The 21,409-nt window shown below is 50.1% G+C and overlaps 1 protein-coding gene across 1 annotated transcript; it reads right to left on the minus strand.

Moving 5' to 3' along the window:
• Positions 1–9,308: 9,308 nt before the first annotated feature.
• CHRNB3 (cholinergic receptor nicotinic beta 3 subunit) lies at positions 9,309–20,760 on the minus strand. The gene is made up of 4 exons (XM_074994581.1): positions 20,719–20,760; positions 15,665–15,774; positions 13,176–14,058; positions 9,309–9,652 (listed from the first exon to the last, which is right to left on the minus strand). The coding sequence occupies exons 1-4, from the start codon at positions 20,743–20,745 to the stop codon at positions 9,518–9,520; spliced, it is 1,155 nt and encodes a 384-aa protein (XP_074850682.1). The 5' UTR covers positions 20,746–20,760; the 3' UTR covers positions 9,309–9,517.
• Positions 20,761–21,409: the final 649 nt, after the last annotated feature.

Here is a 21,409-nt window from a genome sequence, read left to right on the forward strand (position 1 = left end):
ATGCACGGGCTGTTTTCTCACACTCATCCCCATCCTGTGACTTGGCTTAATGATGGCATCAAGAGCAGCCATCGTAAACCGCTGAGAGATCTTTTGTTGTTCTTTCATTTAAAAAACACCAACCCCCACCCCACCGAGAGGCCAGGAAAACAGGATAATAATGGATTGTACTTCCACACTGTCATCCAGTGCGAGTCAGCGCCTCAAGGTGGCCTTTCTCAGCCTCAGGGACGTGCTGCTGATTTAACCAGCGATGGGCAGTGCCCCATGGAATAGCAGCTATGGCTCCCTGTCTGAGAGCAAGGAACTAGAAAAGCTCTGCCTCCCGCCTGCCGGCCTTCTGAGGCCCCAAGGCAGGAAGCACTTAAGCCTGGCAGACGTCTCCAGCAAGCTGAGCCAAGGGACTTGTACCACTGCACCAGTGCAAGGGAGGGGGCTGAACACAACAGTCTTGGGTTGGCGCTGTCATCCAAAGCACCGCCCTCCTTCCTCCATCCCCCCACCCGAGAGGCCCATGTTCAAACAGCTCTCTGTTGAGGTGCCATTTGCTATTGCCAAAGGGGTGATGGGCTGACCTCGGAGGCCGGGGGGGGAGGTGGTTATATATCTACCATCATGCTGCAGGGCAACACCAGCTGCTCTGCACGCACCGCAGCCATGGAGAGGCTGTGTCTCTGCAGCCAGCAATTACATCACAGCCCTGATGCGTTTGCAAGACGAGCAAGGAGGTGCTGGCACAGAGCCAGAAAGACAGCCGAGGGGAGGGCAGGGCCGGGGGGCAGTCTGGCTACTGTGCTTAGGTACAAGTCAGTCAGCAGGAGCTGACTAAAGCTTGGGGGGGGGGTGGGCGAGTCAGTGTTCCCGCTATTTTTCTTCCATCCATGGGAGGGATAAATTTTGTTAAGGCATGTGCAGATGCGCACCACCAGTAGAAACCCACTGAGGGCTGTGCGTGCCCTGCTGACCAGCTGGGTTTCATCTGCTGCAACCGCTCAGCTTACAGGGAACATGGGGTAGAGCAGATGCATGGTCTGTGTCTCTCTCACACACTCTGCAGGCTCACAGGCCAGGCCCCCAGCACCGCGCTGCTGCCCTGGGCCAGCTGCAGCCATTCGTGTGGGGCCACCAATGAGGCGGAGACACTTTTAAACCCCGGGGCTGGCGTGAGGTGCTGCACTCATGGATTCGGGCCCTGGGTAAGTGCGGCAGTGTCCAGAGGCGCTGAGCACCAGTCCGACAGTAACAAGGTGGGGGCCCTTTGTTGCGGCCGTGGCGAGGGCTGCACAGCCAGCCCTGAGCGAGAGGCAGGGCTGTGGGCCGACAGAGGCGTTAGGGCACCAGCCTAGTACATGGGAGCCCTCGCGGCTGTGCCAGTGTGATTGCAGACAAAGCCCGGAGCTGTGTGTGGCTCAGGTCTCCCTGGGCCTTGCAGCACAGCCCTGGCGGGTCTCAGCCTGTGAGCGGCGCAGATACTAGGGTGATTGTGGGAGCCATAAAATCCTTTACGTGACTAGCTGGCCTGTGCTCCCCAGCCTTCAGGAAACGGGCCCTGAGCAATCCTAGTCTTGGTGCCCCCTCATTGGCTCCACCTCACTGGTAACGCCCCCCAGTACCCATGGCCCCCATGGGTGCCCGGGCTCTGCCCTGCCCCCGTGACCCCCATCCCTGCACGCCCGACTGTGCCCACACAGGGAGCGTGTCCTGGATGAACAGAGCAGGTGGCATTGCTACCCTGGCCTCAACCACAACACTGCCTACTCTTACCCCCCCCCCCCCCCCACCTTCCGGGGAACGTGGGGGTGGAGTAGGAGCAGCACCAGGGTGCCCTGAAGCCAGGTCATGCCCCGTCCCCCCGGCCCAACCAGGCTGCATGAGGGGAAGGGAGGAGCACAGCAGCACCCCCTGCTGGGGCTGCGTGAGGGGAAGGGAGAAGCAGCAGCGCCCACTGCTGGGGAAGGGGAAGGAGGAAGAGCAGCAGTGCCCCCTGCTGGGGAAGAGGAAGGGAGGAGCGCAGCGGTGCCCCCTGCCGGAGAAGGGGAAAGGAAGAGTGCAGCGGTGCCCCCTGCCGGAGAAGGGGAAAGGAAGAGTGCAGCGGTGCCTCCTGGTGGAGAAGGGGAAGGGAGAATTGCAGCAGTGCCCCCTGCTGGGGAAGGGGAAGGGAGGAGCGCAGCGGTGCCCCCTGCTGGGGAAGGGGAAGGGAGGAGTGCAGCGGTGCCTCCTGGTGGGGAAGGGGAAGGGAGAAGTGCAGCGGTGCGCCCTGGTGGAGAAGGTGAAGGGAGGAGTGCAGCGGTGCCCCCTACTGGGGAAGGGGAAGGGAGAAGCGCAGCGGTGCGCCCTGGTGGAGAAGGGGAAGGGAGGAGCGCAGCGGTGCCCCCTACTGGGGAAGGGGAAGGGAGAAGCGCAGCGGTGCGCCCTGGTGAAGAAGGGGAAGGGAGGAGCGCAGCGGTGCCCCCTACTGGGGCAGGGGAAGGGAGAAGCGCAGCGGTGCCCCCTGGTGGAGAAGGGGAAGGGAAGAGTGCAGTGGTGCCCCCTGGTGGAGAAGGGGAAGGGAAGAGTGCAGTGGTGCCCCCTGGTGGAGAAGGGGAAGGGAGAAGCGCAGCGGTGCCCCCTGGTGGAGAAGGGGAAGGGAAGAGTGCAGTGGTGCGCCCTGGTGGAGAAGGGGACGGGAGGAGCGCAGCGGTGCCCCCTGGTGGAGAAGGGGACGGGAGGAGTGCAGCGGTACCTCCTGGTGGAGAAGGGGAAGGGAGGAGCGCAGCGGTGCCCCCTACTGGGGAAGGGGAAGGGAGAAGCGCAGCGGTGCCCCCTACTGGGGAAGGGGAAGGGAGCAGTGCAGTGGTGCCCCCTGGTGGAGAAGGGGAAGGGAGGAGCGCAGCGGTGCCCCCTACTGGGGAAGGGGAAGGGAGAAGTGCAGCGGTGCCCCCTGGTGGGAAAGGGGAAGGGAGCAGTGCAGTGGTGCGCCCTGGTGGAGAAGGGGAAGGGAGGAGCGCAGCGGTGCCCCCTACTGGGGAAGGGGAAGGGAGAAGTGCAGCGGTGCCCCCTACTGGGGAAGGGGAAGGGAGAAGCGCAGCAGTGCCCCCTGGTGGAGAAGGGGAAGGGAAGAGTGCAGTGGTGCCCCCTGGTGGGAAAGGGGAAGGGAGCAGTGCAGTGGTGCCCCCTGGTGGAGAAGGGGAAGGAAGAGCGCAGCGGTGCCCCTTGCTGGGGAAGGGGAAAGGAAAAGCACAGCGGTGCCCCCTGCTGGGGAAGGGAAGAGCGCAGCGGTGCCCCCCTACTGGGGAAGAGGAAGGGAAGAGTGCAGCAGCACCCCCTGCTGGGGCTGCGTGGAGGGAGGGAGAAGTGCAGTTGTGCCCAGTGTTAGCTCACAGCCCAGGGAGGAGCCATGACTTGTCTGTCAGAAGCACTTGTCTCCCTGCCCCCCACCCCGATAGCGCCGCCTGTGGTGTACAGTGGGATGTGGAGGGAGTGGCTGAGCGTTAGCTGTGCTCCCAGCTCTCCCACCCCACCCCCCGCCCACCCCATGTTCCTCCACCTGGGGGATGTAGGGAGATATCTGCCCCCCCACCCCCCGCAAAAAAAAACCCCACCCTGTACTGCCATGCAGTGGCCAGCCGGGAGCAGCAGCTGACAATGCCAGTGCTGTGCTGCCACACGGCTCCCCTTAACTATGGTGCCCCCCCACAACCCACACCCCCGGGACAGCTCCCACCCCTAAAGCCGGCCTTGCAAGGGTCTGAATGCCCACATTATTGCAAGGCTGGTCGCTTAACCTTCCTGCTAGAATGAACCCACTGCAGAACTGACCTTCATCTGAGCTAAACTATTACAGGCCTTGCTGCCCCCCCTCCCCACACCTGCCTATGCAGCCTTAGCTAACTTAGGCTCTATCCCCTTTTAGAGCCTTCTGTGCCTTCTCCTGAAAGCAGCCAGCCTTTCCTTTGGGAGCCATCCATGGCCAGATTGCCTGTCTCAAGTTATTTCTCAGTGCTTCACAAACCCATGCAACTGCCTGTGCGCCACAGCATCAACTCAGTGGTTTATTAACACTGTTTACGCAAGGGGCCAGCACATTGTGTGGTCACAAGATTGTGGATGAGCAACATTCAAAAATGGCTGGCAGGGACCAACAGTCCAGCCTCATAAACATACACCGATAGCTTACAAATGGGCAATGCCAAGAAGTGCCCAACTGGAGTGGGCTACCACAGCCCATTAAAATTCCTGGGCCTTGGAAACACAAAACTCCTACAGAGCCTTGAAAATTTCAGCCTACAGCTGAGGGAGGCTGGGCTTTCCAAATACATGCTGGCCTTGGCTCCACTTCCAGCAAGATCAGCGCTGTGTAGCTTGATCCCCGCGGGGGATTGATTTAGTGGGTCGAATAAAGACATGCTAAATCAACTACTGATCACATGCTCATTGAGTCTAGTACTCCACCGGACCGAGACAAGGAGAGTCCCTCATCCACCTGCTCCCAGTGGAGACACCACAGTAACGCAATTTAATATACAGTGACACCAGGCAAGTGAGTTGTGTACCTCCGTTTGACATTGCCTCCTAGCGTAGGCCCGGCAGAAAGCTGCTCCCGTGGACATCAATGGCTGTTTTACCTGTGCATCTTCTGCCTGCTGTCATTAGGTCAAGGACCGAGTAACAGCTGTGGATTCTTGTCAGAGTAAATTAAATGAAAGGCTCACACCCTCACCTAAAACCATATCCTTTCCTGGGGGTCAGACCATCATGTCAATCATCGGGCCGTGTGTATCTGCCCCTCTGGCAGGCACACGTAGAGTCTTCTTAGCTTGGGAACATGAACCAACCACTGGCCTAGGAGAGCAGCTTGTTAGTGGTAGCTCCCTAACATTCTGGTTCCTAGCAGACACCTGCCTAGGCCTTACCCACAAATTTAGGCCAATATTCTGCTCAGTTATGTAGGCCAGAGGGGTTCACCTCTGCCGCAGAATTGCTCTAGATTGTTGCCAGCTCCTATGCAAGCTATCCCACGGTGCAAGCTCCCATCACTGGAGCTCAGGACCGTCTTGTGCCAGCAGCTAGCCAATACAGCTCCCACAGGACTCACGCTCCCCACGAGCTGTGTCTGGCGTAGCTACACAAGGTGACCCTGTCAGCAAACCGGCCACGCTGAGACTGGGGGAGAAGCAAGCAAATGAAACCCATCTAGGTCACTTGGTAACTCACCAACTTAGTCTGTGTCATTGGCTCCTGGTGACATGTCAGCGCGAAAGCCTTGAGGCTGCGCCCATAATATTAAAGGCCCTACTCTAGGTCTAGCGTGCAGTTAGGTCCCATTCCCTAGCTGTGCCTGAGTGCCATGGAGCGGCACTGTGAAAGTTTATAAGTGCCGCACGGTGACCTGGTTGCTGGGAGGTTCACCATATGCATATGTTGGTTTGGTTTAATGAGGACTGTTGAAAAATAAACAAAAAGGCAAACGGACGCCTGTCGACAGGGGCAACAGACATGGCCTAAAAGTAGGGTGGAGCCATCACCACCTGAACTGTGCTCATGCCCCAAGACACGCTCCCTGCCCACTCCAATCTCCCCCCCTCCATTGCTTGCCAGTAACATGTGGGCGCGCAATTTAAAATGATGGGACAATGGCCTCCTGTTCTGTGGCCCTTAGCAGGCGAGAAGACAATTACAGCCTACTGGGCGAGCGCCTGGTGGCCCAACAAACTTCTTTGGCCTGCAAAGCCCAGGAGCTGGGGCAGGGGGTGTAGTTGCTGTTGAGCAGACTGTCAGGAGAACAGAGACAGATCTGAGAGCTCTGAATAAGGTAGGGCTGGTGGGGTCAGCACCACGGGAGGGGCAAGGCATCGCTTCCCCAGCTACAAGCTGTGGTTTGCATTCCTCAGGCATCTGGGCTTTCACAAATGCATCAGCCACGAGAGTCAGCTCTAGTACAGCTTTCAAAGCTTTATCCCACAGCCTGTTTGTCACATCCTGGGTGCCTACAGTTGAGAAATGCTCCTGAGCAAGGAGCACCTTTTCCTTATAGCCATTTTTGTTAGATCACACTTTATGGTGACTCATGCCAACACCCCTTTTCAGAGTGCTAAATTTCAAGCCAGATGCTTCAGGAGTAATTTGAAAGCTTTGTAAAAGGGCTTCCTAAAACTCAGCTCGTAGTAACACTCCCTGAATTGGCTTTTTGTTAAACATGGTCAGAGCTTTAGCAGTTTTCCAGTTGGCGGGGATTTTCTTGTCCTAGGGACTCTTATGAGCATTACACACTAGGGCTGCGTCTACACTTGCATTCCTCTTTCAAAAGAGGTATGAAAATGAGGTAAAGCAAAAATGCAAATGATGTACAAATTTGCATATTGGATACTTCATTTGCATAATCTTATTTTGAATAAGCTTCTTTTGAAAGAAGAAAACCAGTGTAGACACTGCTCTTTTGAAAGTAAACCCCATCTTTGAAAGAATCCTTCTTCCCATAAGAGAAGGGAAGAAGGATGCTTTCGAAGATGGGGTTTACTTTCAAAAGAGCAGTGTCTACACTGGTTTTCTTCTTTCGAAAGAAGCCATTTTGAAATAAGGATATGCAAATGAGGTGTCTAAATGCAAATTTGTATCTCATTTACATTTTATTTACCTTATTTGCATACCTCTTTCGAAAGAGGAATGAAAGTGTAGACACAGCCTAGGGCTTTAGGTAAGACAGACAAAACTGCAGGCTGTTGTTTAAAAGTTCTTTTTCTTTTATGTTATACTTGGTGCAGTTAAGGTTAAACAATAGTGGCACTGGCCAGTCACTATAGGAAGATGGGTCAGGTCCCAGAGAAAATGAGAAAGGAACACACAGTACCTAGTTTAAAATGAGGAACAAAGAGGATCTGGGGAATTGTAAATCAGTCATTCTAACTTCAGTCTGTGGAAAGCTACTGGAATCAGTTATTAAACAATCCATTTGTAAGAACCAGAGGCTTATAGGGTTATAAGAAATAGCCAACCTGGGTATGTCAAGAAAAATCATCCCAAACCAACGTAATTTCCTTCTTTGACAGAGTTACTGTCTAGTGGCTAGAAGGGAAGTAATAGCTATCATATCTCTTGATTTTAGTTGGGATTTTGACATAGTCCTACCTGATAGTCGAAACTAGGGAAGTGTGGTGTACAGCTGATTGAAAGGTCATATTCAAAAAGTGGCTGTCAATGGTTTGCCATCAAACTGGGAGGACTCTATCTCTCAGAGTCCTTCAAGGGTCCGTCCGAGGTCCAACACTACTGGAGAATGGAGCGGAGAGTAGTTTATAAAATTTTCAGATGACACCAAACTGTGGGGGGTTGCAAGCACTTTGGTGGACAGGATTAGCATTCGAAATGGCCTTTGATGAATCGTAGAACTGGTCTAAAACCAACAGGAGGCAATTCAATAAAGACACGTGCAAAGTACGCTTCAGAAGGAAAAATTAAGTGTTCCACTGCAAAATAGGGAATGCCTAGGTAGGTATAATTACTGCTGCAAAGGCTGTGGGTGGTAGTAATATCAAAAAGTCTCTCTACATAGGAGCCAGAGTTGAATATGAGACTATAAGGTGATGCAGTTGCCAAAAAAAAAAAAAAAAACTATAATTTTGGTCTGTATTTATAGGTGTGTCATGTGTAAGACAAAGGAGTTTATTTGTGCCATTCTACATGCCACTGATCAGGCTTCATCTGGATACTGTGTCCAATTCTGGGCACCACACTTTAGGAAAAATGTGGATTCCTAAACAACACAACAAAAATGGTTACAGAGTTTTGCAAATGTGACATATGAGGAAAGGTTTTACCCTCTTTGTGCCACAGAGGGTGACAGAAAGCAATGGAAGCAAATAGTCTGGAAGGGGGTCGGAATGTTAGCTCACTTCTTCCAGAGGGAGTTAATACCTGCTGTTCCCACAAGCCTGCTGCTCCTGGGGTTTCTAATCCAGTGACTTCAGTGGGAACAGCGCTGTGTTAAAACAAAGCACTTTGGAAAATCCCACTTAAAACTTGTCTCAGAGGGGCAGCCGTGTTGTCTGTAACTTCACAAAAAACAAGCAGTCCTGTGGCACTTTAGAGCCTAACAAATGCATTAGGCCATGCGCTTTTTGGGTAAAGCCTGCCCCATCAGGAGAAAATGGAGAGGAAAAATAGAATCCAGGGTTTATATAGCAGGGAGAAGGAGAGAGCAGAAAAAAATTACCTGGCACCAGTAAGACCAGATAATGAAGCAAATTGAGCTGGACGTTTCCTATTCCTGCGAATACCAAAGGTGGGGAACTTGCCCTTGTGACACTTTAAGCAGTAAAGATCTCTGTTCAGGCCACCATTATAGTAAGATATCTCTCTCTGTAATCTTGTGGTAAAGTGCTTTTGTAGCAAAATGGCTACTTTTAAATCCATTATTGAATGTCCAGAGAAGTTAACATGATCACGTACAGCTTTATGTGTGCAACTATTCCTGATACGTGTTTATATTTTCTCACGCACAAATACATGCCTTATAATAGCTGGTTATTAAACAAATATTGATAATAGATAAAACCGCTGTGCTTATTACACTTAAAGAGAACACGGGGGCTTGACAAAAATCTTCGCCCATCAATGCTCTGTGTATTCCTATACTATTTAATTTTTCTTTGAACATAGCACATTGAATACATGGGGACCCCACCGTTCCTCCCTAAGTACCCGCTTAGACACGAACAATCTGTTTCACACATGCAAAATGGGAAGGGAAGGAAGGAGTGCTGCAGAAAGGGATCTGGGGGTCATAGTGGACCACAAGGTGAGTATGAGTCAGCCATGTGATGGTGTTGCAAAAAAAGCAGACCTGATTCTGGGGTGCATTAAAAGGAGTGTTGTGAGCAAGACAAGAGAAATCATTCTCCCGCTCTAACCTGTGCTGACTAGACCTCAGTTGGAGTACTGCCAGTTCCAGGCACCGCATTTTAGGAGATGTGGAAAAACTGGAGTGGGTCCAGAGAAGAGCAACTAAAATGATTTAAATGTCTAGAAAATATGATGTATAAGAGAAGAGCGAAAGAACTGTGTTTGTTTAGTTTGGAAAAGAGAAGCCTGAACAGAGCCATGATAGCAGATTTCAGTTACCTTAAAGGGTGTTACAAGGAGGAGGAAGAACAATTATTCTCGTTCTCCTTGGATGATAGGACAAGAAGCAATGGGCTTAAATTGCAGCAAGGGAGGCTGGGCATTAGGAAAATATCCTTAACTGTCAGGGTGGTTAAACACTGCAATACATTGCCTAGGGAGGTTGTGGGAGCTCCATCACTGGAGATATTTAGAAGGGGTTGCATAAATATCCAACAGGGATGGTGCTTGGTCCTGGTGTGAGGGGAGGGGATGACCTCTTGAGGTCCCTTCCAGTTTTAGGATTCTATGAGTCTATGGGTTTTGTTTCCATTTCAACTGGTTTTCTTGACCTTGTGCTGCCTGAAAGATAAGCAGCCATTGGTCCGAAGGGGCAACTGTATCTTTCAGCCATTATCCCCATTAACACCTGAATGTACTCCTATAAATTGCTGCTTAACCACGCCTGTAAAGCAGGGGTGAATATGAGAACAGAACCTGTCACCGACACCACCAAAAATAACCACAGGAAGATCCGATCGAGGACTTGAGCTACAAACTTCCAGTCTTGAACGACCTAGAAGAAAAAATAATAGTATATTAGCTTGGTCCGTTAAATATATATATTTTAGCTGCAAAAAATGTAATTACAAAATATGGTCTAGTTATAATTTTGAACAAATGTTGCTAATGCCAAAGATATTGCTCTGCGTCCATCAAACATTTATGCATGTGCTTAACTCAGTGACTCCATTGGCTCCAATGAGTCTGCTTCAGGGACTAACATTAAGCACGTGTGCAAGTGCTTACGGGATCAGGGCCTTGAAATGGCTCTAGAGAGACTTTTTTAAAAGATTCAGCCTCAAGTGCTTTGCCATCGATCCTGCAATGCCCATCAGTCCAGCCATCACTTTGAGCACGTGACCAGCCCATTGTCCTCACCGTGTTCAAGTGCTTTGCTGGGCCAGAGCCTAATACACGCTGTGTACGAAGGGAAAATTGGGATTTTGCAGAGCCAGAAGCAAGTTCTGGTGCATCGCTGCACACACAGTGTATCGGTTTAAAGAACAAATTTTTACCCTCCTGGTTTCACACTGAGCACTTGCGTCCCTGGATGCTGAGATCAAACAGGCAAAATATTGTTTTTTTCACCATTGATAGAAACACATGCTGCCAGCTGGGGCAGGCGTCAGGACCATCCTCATGATGTCAGGTTCCCTATGCAGCCAGAGCACCTGCACCCTCCCTCCCTGCTGGAGAGCAGGGCAGCAATTCTGCAGGGTGGGGGGTAATGGAGGCAGGAGCAGGACAGGGAGGCAGGTAGGAGAACAGGTGGGAAGAGGTATGGTGCAGCCCATCAGTGCTGTGGGTCCAGAGGCACAGCAGGGGGCTGGGAGATTGGGCCACAGGGCTGGGAGGCAGAGTGAGGAGGCTAAGGGGGTGGGGGATTCGGCCACAGGGCCAGGAGAAGGAGCAGAGGTCCAGGGGCCAGGGGATTGGGCTGCAGGGCTGGCAGGCGGACCAAGGAGGCTGAGGTGGCAGAGAATTGGGCTGTGGGACTGGGAGGAAGAGCAAGAGGGCTGAGGGACCGGGGAATTGGGCTGGGGTAGACATAACCGCAGCATAGGGCACTATTTAATTTGGGGCAAAGTGGTGCCCCAAATTTAATGGTGCCCTATGCAGCTGCATACCCTGCGTATGCCTCGGGATGGCCCTGGCAGCTGTGGGTGCTCAGCCAATCAGCTGGGCAGGACCTGCACCTCCCCTGGGCAGCTGCCCAAGAGCTCAGCTTACAGGGAACATTGGCAGTAGGGTTCCAACAGCTAACATAGTGACACTAAACCTTAGCAAGGGCCACATCAGCTGGCCAAGAGCACCCACAGGAAAGGATGTAAAACCCTGGGATGCTACAGGGTGCCTCTTTAGGAACCAATGCTGGACTGTTAGCAGGGGCGAGCAGCCTGAACGCAAGGGAACCAGATAGCTGATTGCTGTGGCTAACGAGCAGGGCTTGGAGCCCACTGAGCCAACCAGAAATCCTTCCAAGTTGGAAATCTGACCCTGGTGAAGCCAGCCAAATTTGAGAGTGAGCAGGGAGTATGGGAAAGGGAACTCAGAAGGGCTAAGATGGATTATGAAAAACAGGTTTGGAAACAAGCAGGACAAGCTTTGTGTATGTCAGAAACAAGTCACTTGAAAGAGAATCAGTAGGGCCAGTGGGTCATCTGGAACAGAGAGCAGTTAAGGAAGATAAGGATGCTGCTGGGACATTAGGGGTATGGCTACACTGCAGTAAAACACCCAGGCCAGCTGATTTGGCCTTCAGGGGTCAGGCTGCACGGCTATACAATTTCAGTGTAGATGTTATGTTGGGAGAGGTCTAGGTTGGATATCAGGAAAAACTATGTAACTAGGAGGAAGGTGTAACACTGGAATGCGTTGCCTAGAGAGGTGGTGGAATCTCCATCCCTAGAGTTTTTCAAGTCCTGGCTTGACAGAGGCCTGGCTGGGATGATTTAGTTGGGATTGGTCCTGCTTTGAGCAAGGGTTGGACTTGATGACTTCCTGAGGCATCTTCCAGCCCTAGGATTCCATGATTGTATGATTCTGGTTGGAGCCTGGGCTCTGGGATCCCAGGAGCTAGAAAGCAATGGGAGCCTTGCGAGCCAAAGCCATCTGACATGGTTGCAGGGCACATGAGTTTCTTTGCATCATACATGGTCTTTTCTCTTCTCTCTGCCAGGCACTTCCACTAACCCCACTGCAAGAACAGATCACTGTTCCTCCCATTCACCCTCTGCTCATAGGTGCAGGAAGTATCAAAGAGCCAAACACAAAAAGAAGCTTTGGATGGAGTCCTTAGTATTTGTGTGATGTAATTACCTGAGCCCACGATGCCGACGGAGCTCACGTTTGCTGGGAGGGGAGCTTTCCCTGGGAATGTTCCCCTTTGGACTTTTAGGATGAATTGAATGACCTCTTCTGGACAAAGGGTCAGTTATACAGCCATTGTAGCTATCTAGGTTCACATCGGTGAGCTTTTTCCCATCCTTTTCCTCAGGCCTGTCGACGGGGATGGACAAAGGGGGCAGTTGCCCCTGGGTCCAGTGTTTCAAAGGGGTCTGGAGTCCAGCTCCCACCATTGCTACTTTGGCATGCTACTGGGCCCCTTTGAAATGCTGCAGCAGTGCTGATTTGGCGGAGCAGAGCTCTGAGAAAGTGAGAGGTGGCCCAGTATCATGGTCCGGATGGCACTGTGAGCTAACTGATCTTGGCCCCGCCCCTTGGCCCTCCTCCATTTGTCGGTGCTGCAGCCCTTCCTAGCGCTGGCCAAGGAGCAGAGAAATAAAACCTCACAAACATCTCAGAGCTCTTTTTGTTTTTAAGTCTTTTACAACACTATGCACATTGTTTAAAACACACTATTTTTAATTGAATTTTTTTTCTTTTTTGGTTTTAAAAAATTTAACATACTCTGTCCCTAACCTGCATTTCCTAGTGTCACTCAATGATCTTCTGAAGTTACCAGAGGAATTTTGAAAAGAACAGGTCTTACATCTTGGGTCCAGACCTCTTTGATCCATTTTTTAAAGATAAAGGGAAACTACAGACTCTAAGTACTGGGGCCTCAGAAGAAAGGATACTATTAACATTAATTATTTACCACTAATCAGAAGCAACTACAACAAGCATAATTCTTTTCTGAATGGTACTGACAAAACCTCAGTTTCTTTTTCATAACTTCTCTGTATACCTCGTCCCCAGAACCACAGCTTTTAGAAATTGCATGTTAATTTCTGCTGCTATGCTAATTAGTAAAAATCAGTATCAGAACAGACAGCTAGATAATTTGGGGCGAAAAAGCTTGGAGAGCCAAATATACTTAATATTTAGGGCCTGATTCTGTTATGACATACATTAGCTTAAATCAAGCATACCTTCCCTGAAGTCAGTGGAGCTATATTGATGTAAGACAGATATGAGGCCTTTAAGAAGAACATATCTGCAGTTGTTAGGAAATACAAGTTATTTAGCTATGCTGCAGATCTGAAAAAAAAAAACCAAAAAACAATCATGTACTCCTCACATATTACTTTTACCTGTCGGATGAAATGCTCCTTTTTTACATGTCCAGAGATGTATCTAATGGAATCAGCAGCTTTTTCCAAGAAAGCAATCACTACTTTTTCTCCATCCTTGGCTTGTTTCTGTTTCTTTTTGCTGGAGAGCTTTGATTTTAACACCGGGATAGTTCCTCCAGCGTCTGAGAAGGAATAGCGGTCTGCATGACCCTTCATGCATAAGAGCTTAGGAAGTTTTTGAAGGAAGAGTCTTTTCACCCAGGGAGCCATGGGATGGTAGGTTGCTGAGGACCGGTGGTGCACATTAATTACAAAAACAGTAACGATAATTGAAAGGGTTACAAAAATCATAATGAACAGCAAATACTCGCCAATCAGCGGAATGACTTTGGAAGAAGAGGGTATTATTTCTTCAATGACTAGAAGAAAAACAGTGAGGGACACTAAAACAGATGTGGATAAGGAAAGTTTTTCCCCTTCGTCTGAAGGCAAATAGAAAACCAGCACGGTCAGAAAAGACAAGCCCAGGCAAGGGATGATGAGGAAAAGAGTGTAAAAAAGCGGGAGGCGTCTTAAAACGAAGGAATACGTAATGAAAGGGTAGGAATGCAACCCATCCTTTCTGCTGCCTTTTGTCCCTTTGGCATGTAGGATCTCCCACTCTCCGTTGTCAAAGAAGTCTTTTCTATCTACGTTTTCATCTGCTAAAATCAAGTCAACCATGCTGCCATCGTAGGTCCAGGATCCAAATTTCATGGAGCAATTCTGTCGGTCAAATGGAAAAAAGGTCACGTCCATCGTGCAGGAGCTCTTATAACTGGCTGGCGGTGTCCAGGTAACAAGCCCATTGTATTTCACTGTGACTTTGGTCATCAGAGAGCCTTCAAAACGTCCATCGGCGCTGGGGAGAGGAGAAATAGGGTCAGTTTCGGTTTTTCACCAGCCCAAGCTCAGTCGTCTGGGTTTTCAGATTCCAGTTGTGTTGTCGAGTCCTTTGAAATGGGAGAAGGGTGACACTGTGTAAATACTGGACTAAAACTCTGTGTCAAATGCCCCAGATGATAAACACTGGGCTGTGTAAAGTGCTGGACTATTCCTTGTTCAGCGGATCTCAACTTCTAGCCCAGGGACCAGTGGAACTGTTCATGTCTGATGCTGGGAGACTCTATGAACCAGAGTAGAAAGCATGGGACTGGAAGTCAGGAGACATTGAGTCTACTGCCAGCCCTAGCAACCTGTATCAACGCTCTGTAATGACGTTTTCCCTCCCCACTGCTTCTGGCTTGGCTTTTTAGACAGTAAGTGCGTCATGGCAAGGACTGGTCCACTGTGTTAACACAGCACCTAGCACAAGGAGGTGCTAAACTCTGTTGGGGTCAATAGTTCCATACCGCCCAACAATCCCAGGTTTCATGGGACTTTGGGATGCTATGAAGTTTCATAGAGTTTAAGGCCAGAAGGAACATTAGGTCATCAATTTAATCTGACCTCCCATGGACTACAGACCATTAAATTTATCTCCTTTACTCCTCCACTGGGCCCAGTCACTTGTGCTTGACTAAAACAGTGTTTCTCAACCCTTTTTATAAAGTTCCCCTTTAAAAAAAAATTATAAGTGCCCCCCGACTTCTCTCACATAGCCCCAAGGGTACGTGTACCACCGGCTGAGAAAAAAGGTTCTGAGGTCTTGAAACAAGTGCCGTTCAACCTTGCCAGGTTACCTACCCTTTGCAGGAGTCAGATTTGTTTTGCATACCACTGAGTTACACCTGCCTTAAAAACGACTCACAAAAACATGCAACAATATCACAGGAGACTACTGCTGAAAACTTGCTGACTTTCTACCACCTTATTATCAGACAAACGAATTGGAATAGAAAGATGGTACTTAAATTTCAGCATATTACAAGGGGAGGAGCTCTCTCAGGCAACCTTGTCCCAAGCCACTCAGGCCGTCTTTAAAAAATTGCCTTTGAGTTCCAACCCAACCTTACTGGAAGCCAGGGCAGATGCCAGAGCACTGATCTAATGGGCGCCTGGGGTTCAAAGCCACTCTGCACCAGCTTCAGTTTCTGAGTAGTCCCAGGCAGAGTATATGCCATTATATGGAGCCATCTAAGCCAACCAGTATTCTAGTCCAGACACATTTCAGGCAGGGTTCCCTCTAATTTTTTTTAATCTGTGTGTGGAATAAATTTTGTTATGTGCACCAATGCATGTTCAGATGTGCACCACCAATAGAAACACAGGCTGCCAGCTGTAGGCACTCTGCTAATCAGCTGGGTAGCACCTGAATCTCTCTTGGGTGACTGCCCAAGCACTCAGCTTACAGGGAACAATGATTTCTGGGTAGCTGCGTTCTAGCAAAATCCCTTGTTAAGCCCAGAGCTAGCCCTGCTATAGTTGAAGCTTGATGTCAGTGAGTCACAGAATCAGTCTAAACAAGCATCTGGCACTCAGAACAACGAGCCTTTCTTCCAAAAAACCGCGAAGATCCATATACTCACTTTTCAAACAAAACAATGTCCGGCAGCCACAGTGACTCTGATGGGACCCGGATTGCGGTGATCCCCCCATAGTCCTCAGGATTCCAGCACAGCTTGTGGTCGGTCCATTCCTACAACAAATCAACAGTCCTCTCTCCACATACGCACAACTGCCACCCAATGGGTCATCTCAGAAGGATTGTAAGACACGGATATAAGCCCAGCACAATGGAACCCCAAGTCTTGGCTGGCACCTGCAGATCCCAGTTATCGTTGTCATTGAAGCTGGGAATATTTAGGTGGTAACACTCGATTATCAAAGGGTTCTTGTCACCTTTTCTTTGAGGCACTCTCTCACCTCCACTGTTTATGGCGGGCCTGTGATATTGGGCAGGGAAAATCCCTTCAGGACCGATAAAGGCCTTTTCTTTACCCCGTCAAATTCTAGTCAGATTTGGTCGAGATATGAAGAGATAAAAATCACCCTTTTTCCCCTTCTCTCCTGTGGATCTCAAAAATCACTGGACATTCCCAAGCTGGGAAGCTCCTAAAAAAGCAGCAACAGCAGCAATATGCATGGAGAACACCAATCAGCTGCCAGTGCGGAGAGAGCTAAGCTGAGCCCCTGAGCCTTTCCCTTGCACCCTTCAGCCTGGCACATAGGACCCAGCATCCAAGAAGTTGCCTCAACATCCAGAGCTGGCAAGAGAGGGCAAAGCCAGGCTCCACCCATAAACCCACAGACCAAGTAAGCACCCCTGACCATTTACATTTGCGTTTTAGGAGTAAGACTGGTGTAAGGCCTTTCTTGCATCCCTGAGCGCTGGTGTGATGTCATGGCTCCTCTCTTTGCTCCCTTGTTTAGCTGTGTTAACTTTGGCTCACGTGGTGCTCAGGATGAAGACCTGGGGAGAGTGAAGGAGCAGATTTTCGCTGCTCCGTTTATTATTTATGGGTATAGGTCGCCCTGTGAGAGTGCAAAAAGAGAACATGCAAACCAAAATCAATACCGCTAAGAAGGGCGAGCTTTCTGTAAAAGCTCAGGAGACAGAACCTCACTAGCCCCCGGGTTTGCCCAGAAGCTTCCTCCCTGGTTCTTGCTGATCGGTTGTGGGCATCCCAAATTGCAACCTTCTTCGGCAGCTCACACGCTATGGAGATGCAGAGTTTGCAATGAGTCCACCGCTAGTGATGATGTCCTGTGTTCCCAGTAAGCTAAGAGCTTGGGCAGCTGCCCAGGGGCTGCCCAGCTGATTGGCAGAGCGCCCACAGCCAGCTGCAGTCAGCAGCATGTATTCCTGGTGGTGTAGGCTGTGTGTGCTGGAAGGAGACAGCCAGCACACGGAGTTACAGCTGTGACCCTGAGAGGACGCAGTGGCAGAGTGTGAGAGCAGGGCTCCCTGGAGTGTCAGTCTTGGGAATTCCTGGGCAAGGAAAGCTCCTGCCACCTGTTTCTACTGTGTTCAGGGACAGGGGACTTCGGACACCCTTTGTGAATAAAGACGATTACACCAAGAATGAACCTAAAGGTTGTAACTGGTTTTTCTTCCACCCCGCAAGAGTCTGAATTTTGGCTAAGCACACAGGGCAAAAGGGCAACACTAATGATAAACTACTCGGCCTGTAAACAGTAGGGAGGTATGGATCAGAGCAATAGAGTGGGACCATTACCTTGCAGCTCCGGGATGCGATGGAGTCCTGATCACTCCGGCCTCTGTTTTGTTTGCATCCATATTACATGGCCACATCCACACTGCGCTCTTGTGTGCTCCTGCAGCTACATATGTGCCACTTCTTACCTGGTAACACCCCTCGGCCTATTCCTTGCCATGCTGAGGTGGCTTGTTTGTCTCAATGACCTGAAGATCCATGCCAGAGGCAGCTACAGCTCCTGGAAGAGTCACTCGCCCTGGACAGCTCAAAGGGTAGAGACCAGACACATTTGGACCACCTCTCCCCGAGGTAAAAGGGGCTGGCTGAGGGTTAACAACCCTACCCATAAAAACCAAAAATTACAGAATCATCTGCAGAGAAGTTACAAGCTACAGACATCCATAAACAGATGCCTGAGGCACATCCCTCACATCCAATGTCAAGACGTGGTCACAAACAAGGAGCTTTGGAAGAGAGCAGGACAAGAACCACTTGACGTTCAAATCAAGAGAAGAAGTGGGGATGGCTGGGCCACACTCTCAGGAAACGATCCTCCAGCACAGTTCGTCAAGCTCTCCCATGGAACCCACAAGGAAAACACAAAAGAGGAAGACCTCAGACAATGTGGAGAAGATCTATTGTGATTGAAGGGCAACAATTAGAGTACTCCTGGGGTCAGCTAGAAGTTTTGTCCTGAGACAGAGTGAAGCAGAGGAGCCTTGTAGATGACTTATGCTCCACTCAGAGCACAAGGGTTTAAGTCAAGTAAGTCAAGTCAGGAGACAGGACAACGTGTCTGCATGATGCCAATCTTCAGTTGGCATCTAGTCCCACAGAGAACCCAGCCAGCTGACATAACTTAGAGCAGCTCCTAGGCTGCACTAATTCACACCAGTGGGCTGGGACCTGTGCCAATATACCCTGAAAATCTGGGAGACGTAACCGTTCTCAGTACAGGAGGGAACATGTAAGAAAACAACCTTGAGCACAAGCACAGCCTGTGGCTTTGCACAGATGTCTCCCTGTGCTCAGGCGCCATTTGGGGTCTGACAGGGGAGTTGTGTGTCATGTTACGTGCTCAAACATACAGGGTGGGAACCTGCAGGATGAACCTCTCACATGACCACTAGTGATTTTTCAGATACGAAGTCTCTCACCACCGGCTGCAGACACCAAGGCTGAACATGTTAGAGGAGGCCCATTGCTTCTTGCCAGGACCGTTTTAAAGCCGCTCCGTGACCTCAGATACAGTGTCTTCCCTTGGACCAGTTCAGTGGCTGTGCCTGACCCCTACTCCTAGGGCTTGGAGTTCACTTGTTATATAGCATTTACGACTCCCTGGAGGCGGCACTCTTGTGTGGTATTGGTGGAGCAGCCCCCACGCTCAGAAAGTTAGCCCAAGCAGACAATAGCTACACGTGCTATTGTCATTGCCCACTGGAACCAGACCCTGGCCCAGGCCTGATACAAATGAAGGCTACAGACAAGATTATCTGTTGGACTTTTCCAGCTCTAATTTCCATCATTTAACCTCAGAGTGCCCGACTTTCAGGCTGTTTCCTGGATCTTCACTCATCTGACACTCGATAACTTTCTGGAGGCAACTAGAAGACCCAGAATGTCCTTGAAATGTTTCACCAGCCAGACCACATCAGAATCCACAGCTTTAAGTGTCAGCGTTCTCAGAAAGAAGTCTAAGCAACTCCCACAGTACCCCCAGGAACTCTCTCGGAAAGCAGAGCCAAAACCGACTGGAAGGGGTGCCTTTGCCCTGACCTATAATCTGTGGCCAGAACTGACCTATCCACGTGTCTGAAGTCCCTGTTGCTGCAGTGGAATAAGATCTGTTGGGTTTTTTTTCACTTTTCACTATTCCAACTGATCTAGGTTTATCGACATTTGCCTGCTAAAATGTTGCGATTTCATCTCATCCTTTTCTTAAAAAGAGTATCAGGCCTGGAGTACATCAGATGTGGCTCCTGATCTTTCACACCTCAATGGGATGTCCACATCCCAAAGCTGGATGCTCACATCAGCCTAGGAATCTAAATATCTGCTTCGTGCACTTCTGCAGCAATCTGAGCATTCAGCTGTGGGGAAAGAGATGCCCAAAGTAGCCGTGTCTCAAAACTTGACTCTAGTTTTCTATTCACTTGGGAACATGGGACATAGGACCAGAAGGAGATTCCTGGGTCATCACGTCCAGACCAATGCCGCTGCAGGCAACACTACCAAACAAGCCTGCTCATAGATATTTCAACCTCTGTCTGAAAACTAATTAGGCTCTTTGCCTGCACTCATCCTATCAGAATTTCCAGATCTGAAGAAGTGGGTCTGTCCCACGAAAGCTCATCACATAATAAATCATTTTGTTAGTCTTTAAAGTGCTACCGGACTGCTTTTTATTGTGCATGTGTGAAGATCCAGGCTAACACGGCTACCCCTCTGTGGCTATTTGAAGGCTGTTGCTTGGTCTTCATTGTTTTCAGTCTCAACCTTTGTACTTAGAAATTCTTCAGCCATCGGAGAACATAGTCCTGAACCAGCCAATCAAACCACTGAATGGGTCAGGTACACAAAAGAATTGTCACTATGTCTATGCACCAACAAAACACTCAGATCTTTGGGGGCTGGGGAAAAGGCAGTGAACAATGGTTACACATGCAGCTGTTTTGTTCAGTAATGCCAGCAAATGTGACGTCCTGCCAGGACAAGCACTTTCGAAAAAGAGCATGAATTAAAGGCCCAAGACATTTTAATTATTTGAGAAATCTGTTGACTGTTTGGATTTTGCTTTGTCATTTGACTTTGCTGAGAACAGCACCTGGACGAGGCACAGCCCTTGGCCAAAGGCTAGCGCCAGCCACTCTGATGCTTGTAAGAACAAGACAGAGTAGTCTGACAGGCACTATGACCTGAATCCCAAGGCCTGCCTTGGCTCTCTGTAGCACAGAAAGAGGTTGTTCTCCCAACAGACAGCTGGCATAATCGCAGGACAGAGAAGGAGGCTCATGTGTTTGTGTTGACCGGCTTGCAGCCAAAGGCCAGAAAAGCGGTAGGGGAATCAAAGCCTCATCTAAGCCAAATTCTGGCTCCATCCTCTTTTCCAAGCTGGTACCTAAGCAGGCAGGAGCTCAGCTCCACCTCTGGCTGTGCGGGAGGGGCATGCTAGGGTCCAGAGGAGTGGGCATGAAGCCCTAGGCAGAAGAGGTAGGTCTACTGGGCTAGCCTCCCCGAAGTGGGGCTTGTATATTGCCTATGCTAGGCTGGTCTGGCCTGATGCAGATCTGTAAGTGAGTACACCCCCCATCACATGATCACATGAGGATTCCCAGCCCAGAGAGGGGGAAGCAAGGTCTGGTATCCCCCCACCGTTCTCCCAGACAGCTCAAGACGTAATGCAATGCAGTGCTGTGTTTTACCTGTTTCAGCCAGACATTTGTTGTCATCAGCTGGTTCTTTTCATCCTGGGGAGACATGAGAACCGAAATTAAACCTGGCCAGAGGAAAGAAACGCTCCCTGCGCTGGTGTCTGACCCAGCGGATTTCGGCTCCTTTAGAAGTGTGCGGATGGGCACACGACAGGAGGGGCAGATTTCCCAAAAAGCGCAGCACCCAGGTCTCCTAGCTCACGTCAGGAGCCCCTGCATTCTGACGGCTTTGGGGAAGCTCCACTGGGGTCGTCAGATGTCAGAAAGGAGTCAAGTGCCCAACTCACTGGCTCAATGAGATCGCAGCCCAGGCGCTTAACGGCCAGCCCTGATGCCCGCTAGCTCCAACAAGCCCTGCTGAGGTTCATAGGCATTCTGCCTGGTGGCTCCTAGTAACAGATGAATACGATTCTGGGCAATTATAGTCCTCTGCAGAAATGAAAGCAAAATGTGCTTGAAAGCCAAGGGGTTGTGCTGTTTACTTTGACATAGAGGGAAAGGGGAGGGAAAAAAATCAGCCAAAGCCTGAACTACCTGAATCCAGTACAGGAGACAGGGCCTAGGCCTATAAAGCTAAGTATAGGCTGGACCTCCCTGGCCCATCCCCTTGGGACCAGACCAGTCCCGAATGAGGGAACTTGCAGGAGAGGGGTGGTCCCCTGCTGCAGTCCCCTCAGCACTT

Source organism: Carettochelys insculpta, chromosome 5, assembly GCF_033958435.1.
Source record: "Carettochelys insculpta isolate YL-2023 chromosome 5, ASM3395843v1, whole genome shotgun sequence".
Classification (NCBI taxonomy): Eukaryota; Metazoa; Chordata; order Testudines; family Carettochelyidae; genus Carettochelys; species Carettochelys insculpta.